The sequence below is a fragment of the Hippocampus guttulatus genome, chromosome 12 (genome assembly GCF_054856545.1).
Source record: "Hippocampus guttulatus isolate MCC_2025c chromosome 12, RoL_Hgut_1.0, whole genome shotgun sequence".
Classification (NCBI taxonomy): Eukaryota; Metazoa; Chordata; class Actinopteri; order Syngnathiformes; family Syngnathidae; genus Hippocampus; species Hippocampus guttulatus.
The window spans coordinates 8,952,700-8,972,127 of NC_141272.1; the positions used below are offsets into that span (position 1 = coordinate 8,952,700).

At 44.5% G+C, this 19,428-nt stretch overlaps 2 protein-coding genes across 3 annotated transcripts; both read right to left on the minus strand.

Moving 5' to 3' along the window:
* Positions 1-1,724: 1,724 nt before the first annotated feature.
* LOC147197258 (Na(+)/citrate cotransporter-like) lies at positions 1,725-9,977 on the minus strand. The gene is made up of 12 exons (XM_086125967.1): positions 9,778-9,977; positions 9,185-9,313; positions 8,675-8,811; positions 8,002-8,207; positions 7,747-7,927; positions 7,256-7,378; positions 6,970-7,182; positions 6,585-6,691; positions 6,398-6,519; positions 5,051-5,212; positions 2,966-3,103; positions 1,725-2,817 (listed from the first exon to the last, which is right to left on the minus strand). Exons 1-12 carry the CDS (start codon positions 9,874-9,876, stop codon positions 2,692-2,694), a joined length of 1,743 nt encoding a protein of 580 aa, XP_085982093.1. The 5' UTR covers positions 9,877-9,977; the 3' UTR covers positions 1,725-2,691.
* Positions 9,978-11,754: 1,777 nt separating this feature from the next.
* Positions 11,755-19,089, minus strand: LOC147197259 (heterogeneous nuclear ribonucleoprotein L-like). 2 transcript variants are annotated; one of them, XM_086125828.1, is made up of 14 exons: positions 18,924-19,089; positions 18,105-18,220; positions 17,268-17,505; positions 17,111-17,198; positions 16,826-16,920; positions 16,677-16,749; positions 14,398-14,430; positions 13,913-13,986; positions 13,580-13,822; positions 13,374-13,495; positions 13,083-13,284; positions 12,954-13,011; positions 12,158-12,268; positions 11,755-12,072 (listed from the first exon to the last, which is right to left on the minus strand). In XM_086125828.1, exons 1-14 carry the CDS (start codon positions 18,999-19,001, stop codon positions 12,011-12,013), a joined length of 1,593 nt encoding a protein of 530 aa, XP_085981954.1. In that variant the 5' UTR covers positions 19,002-19,089; the 3' UTR covers positions 11,755-12,010. The 2 variants fall into 2 exon arrangements, with proteins under 2 accessions (XP_085981954.1, XP_085981955.1); XM_086125829.1 differs by having other exon boundaries at positions 12,960-13,011; positions 18,924-19,088.
* Positions 19,090-19,428: the final 339 nt, after the last annotated feature.

A 19,428-nucleotide genomic window follows, 5' to 3' on the forward strand; every position in this document is an offset into this window, starting at 1 on the left:
GCACTTGAGAAAAGTACAGACACTCAGCGAATGCCGAGTGAAATGTCACAGGAACACGGCAATTTGTCGATGCGTCTAGTCCTTCGCCATACCATCACAAACAGCAACAAACTCCTCCTGCTCCAAAAATTACTTGATGCCGTGTCTGTTTTAGGGTGTAAAAGTAAAAGACAAATGCCGGAAAAAGAAATACTCAAGTAGAGATACATGAAAAAAGCTGTTAAGTTTAGGAATGAATTCTTTGTACTTTGTAACTTCCCACAGCTGACTTTAAGGCTCATTTATTCTACCCTCTACATTGCTGACTTATACAAGCAAACCAAAGGTCATTTTGTGCAACGTCTCAAAGAAAAAAAAAAGGCAGATGACACACAGAACAATAGGAGTGTCCTCCCATCAGAGTATTAGTGTGCTTCACTCACTCTGCACTGTCAAAATCCAGGAAGAAGTCCTAAATTAAGTATCAAGTATGCGTTCCGATGAAGTTGAGAAATGCTCATCCAGTTCTTTGGACTTTTATCATTGTTATGAGCAATAATTTAATTTATCTGAAAAATAAACAAACAAAAATGTTTGGTTGTGTTTTGGGTATTTGGGAATGAGGGGGGGGGGGGGGGGGGTGATGAAAAATTGACTAGGTAAGCTCCATAATGTGCCAGAGAAGTTTCTTGGCACTGTCTGATCAATTTCATCCAAAATTTGGCAAGACATGTTTTTGTTCGTCAGCAGTCACCAGAAATATTACTATTCGCTCTTGAATTACTTTTCGGGTTTTTGAGTTCTTTGGACTTGTCTCATTGTTTGGGGTATTGGTCAAGCCACTAACCAATATGTGTGAAAAATATTAAGTGGGTTGGATCAGGAAGGGCACCCGATGTAAAATATGTGCCAACCATATCGTGCAAGTAACTTTGCTTCTTTTTCTCAGAAAATGCTGGTAATCAAATGAGGGCTGTACTTTTAACCCTTTCATGCACAAATAATAATAACCTACATAAGGACTTTTTTTTCGCAAGTGTTTGTATTAGTCTTTAGGCATGGGGGTGGGGGGGTGGAATAATGGGCGGTGGATGGCAACACACATAAGGCTCCATTGTAGTGGTTGATTCACAACTGTGACATTAAGATTAATTAATATAAGAGAAAACAACATGTGACTAGTTCTTACCCCTTGTTAGATCAATTCTTTGGGGGAGGGGGTCATAAAATTGCACACAGCATATTTGTAATAATGTAATTACCGGTATATTTTATTCAGTACAAAAATTGAGTTGATGACTAGAATTGCTCAACAGAGTCCTTTTTTTCCAGTCAAATAATCCATTTGTGTGGCCCGTTACTGTCGGCAAGAGTTCATAAGGCTTAGTTGGAACTGCCCCACGGTTACAGTATCATACTTGAATCGCTTTTCCCCTTGGACATTGAGTTTCTTGTTCTTTTCTCATGATTGGAAGTATTACTTGATCGAACAAATCTATTGAAACCACAACAAAAATAGATCCCCCCCCTCCGCCCTTTGTTTCTAATGAAAAATTCTTACAGTACTTGTGCTATCTGTATTTTTTTTTTAAAATGACTTCCTCTATAAAATTCACAGAATTTGTGAGTCATTACAAAGCTTCAAAATTTGAGCTAACACAATTGCTCAACAGATTTTTTTTTCTACTGGTCAAATCCTTTTTGTTCCTGGGCAGAGTTTATTGAGCGTCAAGGAATGGCATTAGAAGGATTACAAGATAACCTTTATTGATGCACTTGAATTGCACTTCTGTATTAAATATAAAATGAAAATCGGTCCAATACCTCACTGGAGCGCCACTTATCATGTCGAGTAAAAAGACTGAGACTTTATTTTGATAAATGTCACATTCAAAAACGTCTTCAGGAAAAAATATATATACAGCAGCACATCAGACATAACTCATTATTGCATACTCGAATAATCATTATTGCAAAATGCCGCAAATGCAGCATCGATTGGAATCTGAAAATAAACGGGAATCTTGGCCCAAGTCTTGATGTGATTCAGAAAATGATTCCCAAAGCTGAAATAATGCCAAAAAGAAGCCTCTCTCAGGTCAAATCTGCTGTAAAAGTCCATATATCTATTTGCTGTCTATTGTACAAATGATCATCAACATAAATTAGATCATGAGGCACATACACTTCGATTCTTTAGCCGCCGAAAATTAAAAATGTCAATTTGTAGTATACAGAAATCCATCATGTAAACAATGTAAATGTGCAATACTAGTAGTGGACTGTTATAACTTGAGTGTGAATGGCTAAGCAGCAACATTCTAACATCTGGTCAATGTTATTTGTTTTTAATGCTTTTTTTTTTTTTTTTAACAATTCACTGTCTCTTGCTCAATTGTTACTTCTGGTGACATGTTTTGTTACAGCGCTCGGGTCAGTTCTAATTCAAACCTTATCCGTATTTTAAAGTGTCACATATCACTGTTTCAAATGTCTTTTTCAATTCTTTCCAAGTGTTTTGGCGACAGAGAAGACCTCATTTGTGATGGTGTTCGAAGAAATGAAGGCGTTGTTACCCTTTACTGCTGATTCATCATCCACGAGGCTTGAGTGTGGACTGGAAAATAAACAGGGTGGCGAGACTCAGCTGTGCAGACCATGTCAGACCGTGATGTGGCTCAGAGCAGAAGAGCAGGAGACTGCGAGTCGCTGTCACGGCCCGCTCACGTTGGCCCACGTTGGAAAGGTGTCCAGGTGAAACATTGCTCGGCCCCAAGTGTTGATGGCCAGTGTGATGCACAGTATGCCAATGATGTTCATGACTATTCCAGTCCTGGCCTGAAAGATGAGAAAAGGTTGAACAGACAAGACGGACGGAGATACAAAGACTCGGTGAGAGAGTGACAGACAAGTCGATCATTTGACTGGTTAGCTATGCGAGTTCCATCGTGGTCCCGACGAACCGAGGCCAACGGAGCACACCCACCATGTCTGAAACCTTGAGGTATCCGTAGGAGAAAACAATGGCGTTGGGCGGCGTGGCCACGGGCAACATGAAGGCGAAGGAGGCACTCAGGGTACAAGGCACCATGACGTACAGCGGGTTGATTCCGATGGACTGCGACTGCGGAATCAAACAAGGATCAACTTGAATCCTTTCCTCGACGTCAGCAGGTAACCGCAGGAGAGCAAACTCTCATGAGACGGGCATAATTTAGACGGGATTCCTGCAAAGTCAGGGCTGACTCACGGCATCTGAAATTAGATACGTGGAACATTGCTAGCAATAATAGCAGCCTGCAAACATGACTCTGCGAGCATGGCACTTCACAAGGGCACAGTAATTTCTGCTTCTTAAAATACAAATAGGTAACAGCCCTTCATTGGAATTGTGGCCGCACTGATTCATAGGTTGTGGCCAGCAACATGCCATTGAACCCTTCAAGAGCGGTTCTCATTGCATGTGAGAAGACAAGGACTGGACTTGAAATGATTGACCTACATCAAGCGAATTCAACAATGAAGGGGGTTGCTAAAACCACAAGAACAAAACACACACACAAAAACCCCCACAAAATAATACTGGACCTTAATTTTTCAAAACCTCACAAGTAGAATTTATGACTGATGTAAAAGTAGATTGAAACAATGCGAAGATGCAACGTAACAAAGGGTGAGGCAGTCCAAACGCTGTCAAACGGAATCGTGTGTAATATGTTGAGGGTTGTTGATTAGTATTTACACTGGACAAAATTTAGGCCGTCGACATTGTTACAGTATACGCTTCAGGCCCCACAGAAATCTGTTTTGTTTCATAACAATGAATGTGGATCCTTGAGCCAAATAAATCATCATTTGCATTTTTGTTTTTGAATGTAGTTTCCAACACCAGTTTCAGTTGGCTCCATAAAATTCGGTATCGAGGTCAATCACAATTACCCAAAAAACAAATCAAGAAGCAATGCCAAAGTCTGCCATTTAAGTTGAACTAAGCAATTTCAAGTTCCTTCAAAGATTACCCATAAGTTGTTCCCCCCCCCATTTATGACCAATTTGAGCCACATATTTTCAATTTTATTAATTGTGGGTGAGTAGCGCATGGTTTTATTTATTTATTTGCGTGGGGCGAGGGTCCTGCCCTCAAAGCCAATTTAAGTTGGCAACATGAAATTTGGCAAGCATGTTTGTCCTGAGTAGAAGCACACGAAAGTCTCAAGATTACGGAAAATGTTTTGGCTCATTTTGTCCATTCCCAAATGTCCTTCGATGAAAAACCTTTTCGATAAGAGTTTGTTTGCTTGATACCAAATTTGTAAACTAGCCAGATGGTCGATGCGATACTGCAAGGTTATTGAGTTTCTGCCGCTGCAATTGGGAGGAGCATGGGAGTGAAGTTTGATTATGCGCCATAAAATATGAATCTGTGATAAGTCTGCTCCACAAGGTCAAAACGTGACCAAATGTCTATGTTTGATCATTATTCAAAAAGGCCCCCCACCGGCAGAGATGTCGAGCTTCAATAACTATGAATACTTCCAACTTTTTTTGTAGAGGTACTTCCATCTGGTGAGAATCCTCACAGTTTATGATTGCGAATTTTTACTTTATAAAGCTTGTGCAAATGATTTCTTTCAGCGGAAGCTATCACTTTCTCCCACCCCATTCACTCTCAGCTGCGTGTAACTGAGGACCTTCTCTTTTCTTGTTGCCCGGTATTGTCTTTCGCAATCCGGCTCATTGGCGTTCGCTAGCAGTCCTCGACCAGGGTGCACAGTAATGCCATTCTTCAGCCCGTGGCGGGGTGGCCCAGGAGCTGAAATTGTGTGTTGGCAAGTTACGCATGTGAGGAGGGGGCCCCCAGGGAACGGCACTAAACACATTCAGCTTGAATGAGCATCTGAACCGGTAACAAAACAGGCGGCGAATGGGCTGACTCTCACTGGGAGGAATTTGAATACCGGACTCCCATTGGGGGAAATCGGCTGAAAAAGAGGCACTTCACCTCGCTGAACCAAATGCTGTTTTCTTTTCACCAGACCATCTCTTGTTGTTTTGTTTCGCTATTGCTCACCAATGATGCTAAGATGGGCAGGAAGAGCGTCGCAGTGGCCACGTTGCTGGCGCACTCTGTGAAGGTGGCAATGAGAAGGCACAGGATAATGGAGATCGCCCAAGGTGGAATGCTTTGCAAAGGGCTCATTTGATCTCCCATCCACCGTGAAAGTCCTGATACCTGAAAAGAACATACACAAATGGTGGGTGGCCACGTGGCTAAACGAATGTCCGCAATGAATTGGGACTTTCATGGTATTAGAAATGAAAGGAAATGTTTTGGTATTTGAAGCTTGCAGAAAACAATGTGGCATGTATACTGCATACTCTGCTAACAGACGGGTGAAGTTAGTTGTTGGTTGGACAGAGTGCCCATTGACGGTAGATGGGCGAGACGGGCCATAGGTTGATAGGGAGACCGATTGACAGACAGGCCGATGGCTGAGCAATCAATAAACAGAGAGACAGATTAAGTATATCGGTGGATAGACAGACAGATGGACGTATTGACAGAGTGACTGATAGGTTGGCCGTTGAACGGATGTAAAGGTAGGCGGAAGGCAGGGTAGCTATCTAGCTAGCTATGTAGGGGGCAAATGGCCCAACAGACAGATAACTTCAGATGGCCTGTTGGTCGGCGGAGGGCCTCCAACTGACAAGACAGCGGATATTCTGTTTAAGAAGCTGGACAAACTAACTGACAGGTTAGGTTTGAAGGCAGATAAGTGGATGGAAGTGTCGGTAAGTAGTTACTTAGGTAAGGCAGTCGGTAATGGGTTGGTAGGCAAAGTGACAGACCGATCAAAGGGTACAAAGACAGTGAGCATGAAGACTTGTTCAATGGCTGATTCATAGTATCTAGGTAGGTAGCTAGGTAGATAGGTAGTTAAGTACAAAGGTGGATTTAGGGACCAACGGACAGTTTGGTAGGTGGTCAGACAGGCACATAGTAAGTAGTTAGAAGGGTAGACTGACAGAGAATAGATAGTAAAGTAGACCTACAGCTCGGTGAGTAATTTGGTCGGCAATGTAGGCGCACCACGGAACCAACCCACCGATTACGTAAATTGGTTGGTCAGCAGACTGAACAATTCACCAACAGAGATCAGGTACAACGGTGGATTAAGTGGTAGTGAGTGAATTTTTTGACAGATACTGTAGGTCAGTAGATGGACTGATCAATGGAGCAACAGACAGATCAAGTGGGTAGGTAGTGAGTTAGAAGGATGGACAGGTGATCGTAAGTACAGTAGGTAGATAGATGAAGTCACATGTTGTGTTAGCACTAGCATCCTTGCTAATATAGCGCTTCAGACTTTTCTGAGGTCGAACCCTAACCTCCCCATTGCCCCCCAAACCCCCATACCTCACTCCCTTTGGCCAAAGCAAAACCACCACCAAGGAGAAGCACGATTCCCCATGGTAATTTCTTCTGGACCACCTTCCAGGTGAGCAGACGCGGAGCTGAGCTGGACGTCTGATGGGACGCTACAGAATGAATCAAGTGTTAGTTTTGAGTCATTGCACAACAAAAACCTTTTTGAGGGACCAACCTGTGTCAAAACTTTGTGTCCTCCATGGGCAGAAATGTGGAAGTTTGGACGGCAGGACAAAGAGGAGGATGGCGACAAAGATGGCCACAGTGGCGTCTGTGACATACCTGAGTGGAAGGTAATGTCTTATGAGGGTGACTTCAAGACAAACCAGGCCCTATTTTCATAGACAGGTGCACGTTTGCTCGCCGTAAAAACTGGCACATCTTCATTTTTGGGTCGGGGCAAGTTCAGGTTATCATGCTTGGGAATTTGGCAGACTGCGCTGCGCCTCACTAAATATCCTGGTAGTCCAAGGACCTTCGCTCCATGGCGCAGGTGGTGCACTGTCTGTGAAAATACAGCGCAAAATGTTATTAGAGGAGGAGGGGAAAAGGTTGGGTACTCTGCTTTGGAGTTGAAGATGTCCGTGGCCCAGCCGTGCATAAAGCCGGGGTCCCTGGAGAACCACAGGACCACTAGCAGAATGAAGAGACCCAGGACGCTGAGCTCGCCAAAGGACATGGGCCCCAGCCGACGATGCTGCCCTCGGATCACTTCATAGGCGGCCACTTCCTTCTCCGTCTTTTCAGCATTGCAGCCCCACGTCTTCTTGAAGCTGGGAAACGAAAATGCCTCTACGTTCAGTCCCCTTGCTCCGCCGTGTGCTTTCTTAGCGTCCTTTCACTCACTTGAATCCAATGAAGACGAACTGTAGCCACACCCACGCCAGCATCAGCATAAGGATCATGTTGGGGAAGGCGAATCCGAACCAGGAGGCGAAATTGATCACGTCGCCGTTTTCAGGAAATATTCTGAAGGCAATGATTAGATTTAGCTTCGGTTCATGCCTGAAAATCATAGTTCACATTAAGTTCCCTCATAAGATGATTCAAGTATCCGTCCACTCATCAACCACCGCAGGGTGGGCGGCCGTCATTCGTCAAAAGGCCCAGCTCGCTGACCGACATGAACACCCGTATTTCTCCATCCTCTCTCCGATTGCTTGGGTTATTGCTGCTGCTGTGCGCGGGTTATTTTGCCTTTTTGTATCATATTGATCGCGTCTATAGCTGCAACATGGTCGTAGGAGTATTTGGAGATGGATTAAGTCGCCACTGAAGGCTCAGATACAAAACGCACAGTCCGCAACTGCCCTCCACCCATCAGACCCAACACCCACTGGCTCATTTGTCCGTTGAGCACCAAGTTGGGACCAGTCCCCGTCAGCGTAGCGGTGCCGCCGATGCTGGCGGCGTAGCAGACGCAAAGGGTCATCCCTTTGCACATCTTCCGTCTTTCCGCTGCCTCCTTCTGCCGGTTCACCTCAACGGCGCTGTCCAAGAAAGTCACCACCACAGCGCCTTCAACCACGAGATGAGAATCTGAGAAGAGCAACTCAAAAACACGGTACCCGAAAGGTCCGGCATCCTCTCACCTGCCGCCTCTGTCTGTTTCTGCTGCTTGTCGCTCAATTCCGACGCCTGGGCCACATCCGAGCTCAGGATGGCGGGCATCTGCGCATCGCTGTTGTTGAGCTCCTCCAGGACGGCTTGGACGATGGGCACCATCATGGCTGTGGTGGCCGTGTTGCTGATCCACATGGACAAAAAGGCCGTCACGCCCATGAAGCCCAGCATCAGCCTGCCGACAAAGGTCAAAATATCAACTGGATGCTCGAGTCATCTTTCTCTCAAAAGGTATAATATTACGAGAATTAAGTTTTCCTTTTGATATTTGGTTGTTAACCCTTTCAGGGACAGCGGTTACTACAGTGGTCAGATGATCAATTTTCAGGTTAAAGGGTGCACGAAAGGGTTAACAATATTAATAATAGTAATAAGATTAGGACTTTATCTCAGGAAATATAACTGTTCTAATGATTTTACTTTTTTAAGAATCATAATTTTTATTCATCACTTCATGACTTTTCTTGAAAAAAATTGGCCAATGTAGTTTGTCGTTATGTTTAGTTGCTGTTTGGAAAAATGTCTGTTTTGACCCATGTATTTTGAGAAACCCTGCATTTGAGGACTTGTCGTGAACAAGCCATCAAACGGGGAAAAAATACGTTCCCCCGCAGTGGAAAAAGGACGCTTGATGCAACTCACAGTGCCGGACGCACACCGACTAACAGGAGCACCCTCAGGGCGATGCGCTTGTGCAGGTTCCAGTGCTCCACGGCCACGGCTACCATCAGACCGCCCACAAACAACAGGTTGGTGTCTTTCAGGTACTGCATGCACACCTGAAGGCAGTTGAATGAAAATCTCTCGGATGGATGGCAAGATTGCGCTTGGGGTACTTCAAACAAAATCACATGGAGCCACTTCAGGAGAGAAGTGATGCTCCAGCAAGACAAAGAACATGCTGGAGCAACCTGGGTTAGGGACGGTCAGATGCTCAGGACATTGTGACCAGCGGCACTTTCGGCTCTTTTCAAAAACTCAACAAACACCGGCAGGGATCTCTTTGTAGACGCGTTGCTTGATTGTCTGGCTCACACTGAAGGGAAAAACTCATCTTTTGGGTTTCTGACTTAAAGAACTTTCCGAAGTCAGTGTGTTAAAAAAAAAGCAAAAAAAAAAACCAACAACATCAAAAGGCCAGATTTCACTTACACTCTGGGACTCCATGACGCCAAAGAGCGGGAAGAGGAGGGCAGGGAGCAAAGCCGTCACTGCCAGCGGGAGGACCTCTGTGCACCAGTACACCGCCATGAGGATGATCACATAGGCGCATGCCGCTTCCTGTCATATCAAAGATCTCAGCATTAACATCTGCTCTTACATAATTCAACGATACCATGGTCCAAAGGGTGTTGATGAGTGTTTATCAGGACTTTGGCTGATTTATTTTTGTTGTTGATGATGATGATGAGCTATCAGGCTATCACTTAGGGGCAGAATTCTTTGGTTCACAAATACGCACAAGCAGCTCGTGATTTTTAGCCTTTATCACAACATGCGTGTGCGTCACAGCGTGGACGCGTGAGGATTCCCACGCTGGGGAAAAAAAAGCCCCGCTATGTTAAAATCACGGTTTGTAACACCAAGTCGCGTTCTCGTGGATTTTCGTGAATACATGAGCAACAGGTGCAAGTTCAACATATGCCACACGAGTCAAGGAGAATCAATGAGGACTTCGACGTCATTTTAGCATTGCGTTAATACATTAATCGGTAAGGGAATGATAATAATGCATAATAACATACCGACGTGCCAATGACGAGCGGCAGTGGCAGCAGAAGGAGCGGAGCCGCGAAGAGGATGAACTCGTTTTTGATCGACCGCAGGCGCTTGGGCAGAGGCATCCTGATTAAAGCCACAATCGGGAAAGTGGCCGTCTCTTATTTGTGCGTGCGTGGTGCATTGACGTCAAAAAAGAGTGAGAGTCCCACGCAGTAAAAAAAAAAAAGAGAGAGACGGAGACGGGGAAAGAACGTACAAAGGAAAAGGGGCGGTGCAAAATTGTTCACGGTGCAGGCAGGGGGGACGGGGGGGGGGGGGGGGGGGGTCCTGACAAAAAAGAAGACACTGAATGTTAAATTCAGTTTACATGCTGAACGGGGCACATTGGAAACTTGCATATTTTGAAGAGAAGGGCTATCGTTTTGAAAAGTCTTTATCTTTCATGAAAAATAAGTCACATTTTGCATAAAATCAAGAAAAAACCGTTATCTGATTACAACCCTTTTTCCCCCTTTTTATAGAAAACGTGTTATAAATTTTGTTTTGCTTGTCAAACGAGAAACAAAAATAAAGTTTTACATTTTTGACAAAAACTTGTAGGGTTCCAATAAGAAAATATATTTTTAAAGAAATTACTTGAGAATTTTTTTTAAAGATTTTGTTTTCCCACAGATTATAATAGTTGGTCAATAAAAAAGGTCAATAAAAAAATAAGCTCTTAAAAGGAATTTCATCCATCCTTCCATTTTCTGATATGATTTTCTTCACGAGGGTCGCGGGCGTGCTGGAGCCAATCCCAGCTGTCATCAGGCAGAAGGTGCACACAATCACACCTCGGGACAATTTAGTGTTCCGTTAACCTGACACGCATGTTTTTGGAATATGGGAGGAAACCGGGATACTCCGGAGAATACACTCACAGGCATGCTCCCCGTGCCTCTGAGGATATTCTCCGGGTCACATTGGAGATGCAAACTCCGCACAGGAATGCCGGAAGTGAACGCTGCACCTCCGCTCTGTGAGGTGGACGTGCTAACCAGTCGCCAACCATGCCAACCTAAAAAGAAATGTTGAAAACAAATATGATGAAAATTATTTTTTGTAAACGCATTTTCATGTAACATTTAAAAAAAAAAGGTATATACTATGTTAAAAAATATTTCCATGCAAAATTATGTCCATATTTTTACAAATATAAAGATGTTCCAAAAAAGGTTGTAGCATGTTGACTAGTTGAGGTAGTTCTGCATGTTCTAAAATTGAACAAAACTGTCAAAACTGGGGTAAATGAAAGAAATCGAACCACCAACCTCCACGCTGGGAAACAGCCACTCTACAAACATGCTCCCGGATGGAACTGCCAATGTGGAATACTGTAAACATTTTTGACTGGCAAATTCATTCGAACGTATACAGTAGCATTTTCACAACAATGCACCTATTTGCATATTCGTGATTCAGCATTTGCAAATTCACTTATTTGCTGAGGGTAACATGGGGAAAAAAGCCTGAAAATTATTTTGGTGGCAACATTTATTTATTGTAGTACCTCTCAACTGTTTCTATAAACACTCACCAAAACAGTTGCCCATTAAACCACATTTTCTAAGCAGCTGTGAGAGATGCACAAAAAAAAAAAAAAGGTGAGCAAATACATTTTAGGAATTTGAATGAACTGCATACATTCCAAGACTAAAAAGTCTGCAAAAATGGAAGGGAGCCACTTAAGACACAAGGTTACATTTTTATACGTTAAAAACAGGGATAAATCATTGAAGATGAATGAGCCTTTTCCTTCAACTAAAGTGAGACAAGATGGAGCCATTCATTAAAATCAAATTGTGTTGAATTAAAATAATGACTTGGTGATAATACTGTCCACTATATCAGTAAACATAAAAGCTATTTGTGTTGGCTTGTAGTGTGCTTGCATTGTCAGATGTAAATTCTATGTTAAATTTAATCTTTGGACTTTCAAATAATTTGACAACACAACGCACCACACTTTTAGTATTTGTTTTATTTTCTTACAACAAAACTATGACATTACTACATAAAAATTCAAGTGTCAAAATAAAAGCTCCAATTCACCATCGTGAAAAGAACGCCGTCAACCCTAAAATCAATCGACTCACCATGAGCAGAAAGCAAAAGCAAAAAGACAGCTTCAAACCTCGATATTGTTACTGCGACACTTAAAACATTTTCCACCCTCGCACAAACTGCACCATGCCAACTTGAAACCCCAAAGCGTCTTCAGCAGTTGCCGTGTTGAACGGTGGAGAAACACAGCTTGAGGGTGTATGGGTAAGGACCGGCTAAAACAAGGAAAAGTTGGGAATTGGCGAAAAGTACTAACTACTTGGCATAAGTGAGGTGGGGAAAAAGTGGTGCATCACATACTTGCGTTCTTCATCTGGTAGTGGTTCATCAAGGCCAGTGCTTCCATGGCATCATTGATTGATTCCCACTCCAGTAGCCCGGAAGCGCTACGGTCGCTCGGAGCACCGCCACCTGGTGGAGGAAAACAGGAAGAAAAAAAATAAATATTAGAAGCACCATGAGATTTGGTGAGCGAATGACTTATTACATTTGCCTAAAGTTAGCAAAGCTCAACATAAAAAGATGGCAAAATCAGTTATTCGCTACCCCCCCACACCCCTTATTTGAAGCACTAATACAGCATTAGCCCGAGCACAAAATAGGATATAGCTTTTAGTCATACTTTTTCCAGAGGATTACAGACACAGCCAGTTTCAGGGAGGGAAAAAAATAAATAAAACAGGCAAATGTGCGGAATGCTGAACTGCAAACATGGGGTAATTTAGCAACGCTTGCTTGGGGGCGATCTGATTTCCAGTTGCTGCTAAATCGGCCTGTCCCTTTTCTGTGCAGCACCTAAATCTGCCTGCAACAAGTGATGGACCCAACAAAAAAAAAAAAGTCTCGTTTTTAAATTTAAATTTAAAAAAAAAATTCTAATTCAGTACATTTAAAACACAAATTTGGCTACCTACAAAATATTTTCACTGCAGGGCCTCTTGACAGATGTGAAATGTAATTATGACTTATTAGTGATATATTTTCAAGTAAACTCAACAATAAATGTATTGTAAAATTTATAGCAGAGTAATTTAGAGTGTAACAAGTGCACTTGTTTTTCTACGGATCCATTTTTCTCTCAATGACAACATCTTACTCTTGCCTGTGAACATTTTGACGTTGACGGGGCACTTGACGCCGAGGTCCTCACAGATCTGTAATGAAACACGACAGCTGAATCGAGCAGACTCTTCCAACGTGGCTGTCATGACGTTTCGGTCCCCACCTGAGAGAATATCTCAGGGGTCACGTCAGGCTGGGCGTTGAAGAAGTGCAGCACGTTGCTGGGGTGCTGTATGCGATTCTTCGCCGCCTGCTCGGGCGACGTGAAGCGATTGTTCCTGGAACCGTGGAAGTCCTTGAAGCTGCTGGAGCCGTCCTCCAGCTCATAGCACTGGCCTGGCACGATGGCCTGCTGCTTGGAGACGCTGCGTCCACGGAAACAAGAGGCTTGGGGTCATGTGGGACGTTTCGCATGATGTGATCTCTTCTCGCCTACGATCAAGCGTCCACTCACCACACGTTCAGCTTCTGCGCAAACAGGAAGTTGCTGTTGAGGTGCGTGATGGCGCGGTCCACAGCATAGCAGTCACCCATCTCCACCATGGCGGCACCCGGTTTGCTCTTCATGAACTTGACCTGTGAGGTTACGTTACAGTGTAAATACTGTGCAAATATGCTACGTTCGATGTGTGCAGCATGGACAAATAGATATGTACTGACCCGCTCCACGTTGCCATACAGACAGAATATGTTGAAGACGCGGTCGGCGTTCATCTTTTCAGGCTCCAGTCCGTAGACCATGACCACTGGTGAGTCTGCGTGGGCCCCGTACTCGCCGGGAGGTGGTGGCGGGGGACCATAGTTGGGCTGGTAGCTTCTACTGCCGCGGGCCCTCATCGGAGGTCCCATTCGGCGGCTCTCGTAGGGCGACGAGCCGTAGCTCTCGTCATAGCCGTGGTAACCACCAAATGTTGGATAAGACAGACAAAAGCTATTGCTTGGAGACACAGGATGAGGATTGTGCCTTATGCACGTTGTGGATGTGATTGACTTACTGTACTCCGGGGGGTGGTCACCCAAGAGGGCAGGCTGGCGCTGACGCTTGTTGGGGTTGGCACCCATCTCGTCTGAGGGGGGAAAAAAAAAATCAAATATGGAGCAGCCACATAGTGGGACTTAACACATAGCAACACAAACAAAAACACTAACACTCACCAACGCTGTTTAAATAAATACAGGGTCATGCCTTAGTCAACACACCCCGAGGATCAAGGATTCCCCGTCTCGTGTAAATGAGCCACTGCTCACCTCTCTACTGCAGGGTGTACCAATGTGAGAGTGACAAGAAACTACAAACCCCCCAATATGGAAACAACCAGTTCACCATGTATATAACTGTCCACTTTCGAAACGGCAGGTAGCTTTAACACTCATCGTGGAGTCGGCACACTGATGGGTTGACGATGTATGCAAGGGGTGAGTTCAAACTGTCACTCAAGGGCAAAACCAATACTATACTTTGGAGAAAGTAAACACACCTGCGTTGCTCCCATTGCCATCCAGGTCGCCATCTGCACGGGTGCACAATAATGACACACATTCAGAGAGGAGGCCATGATTTATGCTCGCAAGGTTAGCACAATGGGTGGGAGAGGGAGTGGGGGTTGATTAAGTTAAACTGGCAGGAAAGCAGTGTGGCAAGAGCCTGGATGAGGCCCTCCCTTCCAGCACCTCAGCTACAAGCTTGACACGTGGTGTCGGGAGGATTCTGAACACTGAAGTGGTTGGTGGTCCGCAGAGTGTAAAAAAAAGTGAGGTGTGGCCATGTTGGGTGCTGAGGAGGCTTCTCGTGTTACTTACTGCAAGAGCACACACAGAGGAAGGAAGGGTGCGGTGGCTTCACCACTCCACTACTCATTTCATCGCACACCCATAGCCTCTTTTGCGGAGGGAGATAGATACAACTGGCCACCTTGGCGTCTTAACGAGCGCCGCCCGGTCCCATTTTCAGGCAGGTCCCCCTTTTCGTTCCCTTTTTGGAACAGTCCGCTTAAGGAGGGACGAAGGCCGGCCCCCGAGGCAACATGGCCTCACGTGGGAGGAACTAGCCAGCTTCTAGACTCTGAAAGATGGGAGACAAAGCATCGATACAAGGAGGCATGTAGAGAAGGACATGGCTGAGTCAGCAGAAATGGGCCTGCGTGTTCTGTTCTGGTGTTGTCAGCAGTGTCTTCATCAGTCGGCTCTCCGTGCTTGGATCAGTTGCGGTGTGTGGTGGTGTTGGCGCATCAGTGTGGCCTTTTTGTCTGTTTTGGGTGGGTGTGTTGTCCTCAGTGGTGTCAGCATCCATTTTGGGGTGGGGGTGGTGGTGGGTGATGATGATTGGAGGTGGTGGTGGTGGGGGGTGTGGTGTTGAAGCTTTTGGAGCACCTCGGTGTGTCTGGGACCAAGCGTAGCTCGGCGCCTTCTACACATGTGCGCTGTTCGTCGCGCTCCGGAGCGGAGCAGTGAGTGAGGGGGGGAATAAAATCCTATGGAGTCTTGACCGATGGAGGTGTGAGAGAGGTTGTGTCCTCTGTGTAGAACACAAGGTGGCGGCGGTGATGTCAGCGTGTGTCTGCCACTCCCTTTCTGTGGCTTTAGTGCGTTTGCGCCCGAGTCTAACTGTTGGGGATCAGTTGTGTTTCCAGAAAAAGACTCAAGGGGGTTGGGAGCAGGGGGGGAACATTAAAAGATTGAGGTGCACATTTGACAAGCTGCGGCTGTGTGCATAAGAATGCAGACGCAACGTTTTTCATCTGAATGCATACCAACTGTGTGGAACATGAAAACTAGCAAAAAGCATGCATGTCAAATATTTTTGTTTTCTTCTTACCTATAACACAGGAGGGAGATAAAAATAATAATGATAATAATAATAATACGCACTAAATTTGAAATAGTGGAACCTTGCAAGTCCATAGTTCCTCAAACCTTAAACCACAATTTCAAGACCTGACACGAGGGCTGTTCAGCAAACAAAACGGACTATCAATGTTGCTCAAAAACGAAATTACAACCGTAAACGATTTAATGTTTTCTTCTTTTTACTCAAAGCACCAAGAAAAACAAAAATATCACTTTGTATTTTCATCAATAAGCAGTGACGCAGGAAATTTGAAAAGGGTCACAATTTTCATGGAAAATGTATTTACAGCAATGCGATTGGTTTTAACAATGTATTCACTTGGTCTCTGTCTGCTTTCATGGTTGACTACAGAAATCTGATTGCCGGAATTTACTGTTGAAGTAGAAATTCTGAGGATTTGGACAACCTTTAGCTAAACAAGGCCTGTAAACGACTAATCAATGATCAAAACTGTTATTGATTAGTTTGGTAATCAAACGTTTTCATCAACTAACTGATGCACCTCTATTAGGATTCAAATCTGTCACTTTGTTGATGAACACCTCAACCTACAATGCAGCAGCTTTTTAGTGTTGGGTCTGTCGGTACGTTCGACTATCCACGAGTGACTCTAAGCAACAGAGGTACGCCGTTAACATTGTTCAAGCTGGTTGAACTGACCGGGCAATGGCAAAACGCCAGTTGCGAACTACACGTAAAACGCTGCAGTTTCCGCAAAACATTCCTGCCATAGTCGCAGGCTAATTGTGGGTTTCTACTCCACTGATATCACAACAGTGTTTTGTGTTGAAGATATGGAGGTGCCCTCTGCTGTGTGACCACATCATGTGGGGGACTACTTGGGTAACGCTCGGTGGCGGTGATGTTGTGATGCACGAGTTTGTACACGTAGTGTGTGTGAGTTGTTACCTGGTCCACCCAAATTGGGATTGGTGTAGTCCCAAGTGTCCTGATCATTCTTGAACACATTCAACCGAGTAGGCTGAGGGAACAAAGCACAATAAAATAACCTGTATTTTGAGGACACACACTTCCAGCATGGAGTCCACCGGCTGTACCTTGGCGTATTCGATCTTCAGCGTGCAGCATCCAGAGTAGATGTCGGCTCCGTTGAGAGATGCTTTGGCTCGCTGGGCGCTTTGCACAGAGTCAAATGTAAAATAGAAGTTAAGGTGTCAATTGTGCCCAGCAATTCGGGGTGGGAACATTTTTGCAATTAGGTGAAAAAATAAAAAATGTAAACATAATTAGACCCCCCCAATACTTTTAGTAAGCAGCCTTCTGGGTCTGCTATTTTTATAATTATTATCTATAAATATTATTATTCAACTCTTCGAAAGGATATTCCACCATGGCTTGCACACCATTCTTCCTAAAGATGACAATTCTGTGAACAGGGCCACAGTTGTTGCAGATGGTGTAGAGTACCTCCTGTAGAGCAAAAGATCTGCTATAGAGGGAGCAGAGATTGCGTCAAATCTTTTATTTGGACTCACTCACCGTGGTGATGGGATAGATGGGGTTCATGATGGTGAGCAGCAGTATGTTGTTGACGCTCCTCGAGTCATCAGAGTCACCTGGCCTAGAGATCTTCTGGCTGGTGGAGTAGTTGACGAAGGCCGGGTGGTTGGCGATGTACACCTGGTTGTCAGCGCCGTAAGTTACCGCCGTGGACGAGCCGTTCATGTCCTCATACTCCACCAGCGCCTGACGCTTCTTGGGCATTAGCACTACATAGCTTGTAAGAAAAGTGCAAACATATTTTTGAGTATCAGTGGCAGGTTTGTACAAAAAAACGGACCAGTGTTAATACAGCATTTCAGGTGACGACCAATCATGGCTCAAACGCAGAAAATAGGTCAGTCTTGATTGGTCGTTACCGAAGCCCCTTGGCACTGTGATGTCATTTACAGGTGGCGACAAGTGGAAAAATGGCCACCCCCGATGTTGATTGAAAAACGTGGATGTTGCTGCTTAATTTCTATTCCACTAATGCAATATCAATCAGAAGAACATTGTTGAGCCGCATAGAACATAATATTGTCTAGAAAATCTTTGCCTTGACTTCCACTACAAACCGCACCTATCAGGAATAGTAATAATAAATATTATACAATACAATACATGCTGATTTATATAGCGCTTTCACAACAGCTGCAGCTGTAACAAAGCGCTTAACAAAACAGTTAAAATAAAGTAAAATATTGTCCATTTCTGTGCAATATTGTGAACATTTTAAGAAACAGTATAACCGCAGATGGTGGACAGGGTAGTTAACAAAGGTAAATCACATTTCCTCGATCAAAACAACAGACATTTGATCCACGGTTTCTTCACCTGATGGTTCCAAACTCTTGCAGGGCCTCCATCAGGTCTGACTCCGTAACACCATCAACCAGGCCTCGGACGTGCACCACTATGGACGGAAGGGTCTTGTGAGGGTCTTCATAGCCCTATCACAGAAACTGACAGTTAGCTTCAGTCAAGTGTCACACACTATACAGTCAAAATATTGCCACTAGGCTTTTAATCTCCACAAACACGAATATTGAGTTTCAAAGAGACAAAAACGTGAATGTGATTTCTGAAATGTTGAGCTGAGAATCATTCTGGGTTCACATGCCACATTGATCACCTCGGCGCCATATTGAACCTAAAGGGATCACGTGAGTGTGAGTCTCCATGTGGTATGGATGTGTATTTAAAAAGCCCCGTTTTCATTTGAAAAGCAATATGTTTGAACGGCTAAATTTAAAAACATGGGGTGTCAAGACATTATTATATATATTTTTGGGGGGTTGAAAGACTGTAGGGGCATTTACGCTATAACAAACGTTGTAAGTCATGGAGAAGCTACGGTTACGTACTACCGGTGCGAGAACAAAGCCGAGCTTCGGGTAGGCCCAGCGGGGGCAAACCTCAGAAACGTCGCCATTTCGACGTAAATATCACAACCGAGTGGGCAATTTGGGGTGCAGAATATTAATTTGCATCACAACGCAGAAGAATAGGATAGGCTAGTTACAGCTGGAAGTTAAAAAAGGGAACAATTTAAGACGGTCTTTGGGAAGCTGCGTTCATATTTTAGCAGCTGGCGCGGTCGCAGTCGTGCGAGCAGTCCAAATCGCATATACTGTACATCATCAAGCTGCTCACCGTTGACATTCCGTCGGTTTTCTGTCTTTTGGTCGCCCTACCCTCCTCGCTATAATATCGACTCGCCGCGGTTGCCATGTTGTCTCAGTTTTAAAAGGACAGTGGCTAATTGCTGAGGCTATGAAATGGACCAGCAACTCCAAGGGAAACGAAGCTCTCGTCAAACACGCCCCCTCAGTCCCGCATTATCATGTCTGATAGGTGGAGACTGGGGTCAATCCAACGTCCCTAGTGCCGCAGCCAACAGAAGGTCTGGATTCCAACGCATCTCACTCTTGACGGTTTTACAAATAGCTTCATTTTACGCGGATGTATTTGCCATCATACTCAACTTTCAACCGAATATGTATACATGTCATATGGATTACACACAAATGAACTTTTCGGTAAACACATTATACTTTTGATACCTTCATAACGTCGCTTTTGTGGAAATTGCGTCATCCGCACAACTATAGTTGGGGCATACAAAAATATACTTGGTCTGATAGACTATCTGCAAACA

What these genes read in the sequence shown, in the direction of transcription:
- LOC147197258 (XM_086125967.1), bottom strand. Translation starts at nt 9,876, where the DNA reads ATGCCTCTGCCCAAGCGCCTGCGGTCGATCAAAAACGAGTTCATCCTC. An exon ending in CGCTCGTCATTGGCACGTCG is followed by an intron (nt 9,314 to 9,777) that starts GTATGTTATTAT and finishes TTGATATGACAG; the next exon opens with GAAGCGGCATGCGCCTATGT. An exon ending in TTCGTCTTCATTGGATTCAA is followed by an intron (nt 7,183 to 7,255) that starts GTGAGTGAAAGG and finishes TTCGTTTCCCAG; the next exon opens with CTTCAAGAAGACGTGGGGCT.
- LOC147197259 (XM_086125828.1), bottom strand. Translation starts at nt 19,001, where the DNA reads ATGGCAACCGCGGCGAGTCGATATTATAGCGAGGAGGGTAGGGCGACC. An exon ending in CAAGAGTTTGGAACCATCAG is followed by an intron (nt 17,506 to 18,104) that starts GTGAAGAAACCG and finishes TTTTCTTACAAG; the next exon opens with CTATGTAGTGCTAATGCCCA. An exon ending in TGGCAATGGGAGCAACGCAG is followed by an intron (nt 13,987 to 14,397) that starts GTGTGTTTACTT and finishes TTCCCCCCTCAG; the next exon opens with ACGAGATGGGTGCCAACCCC.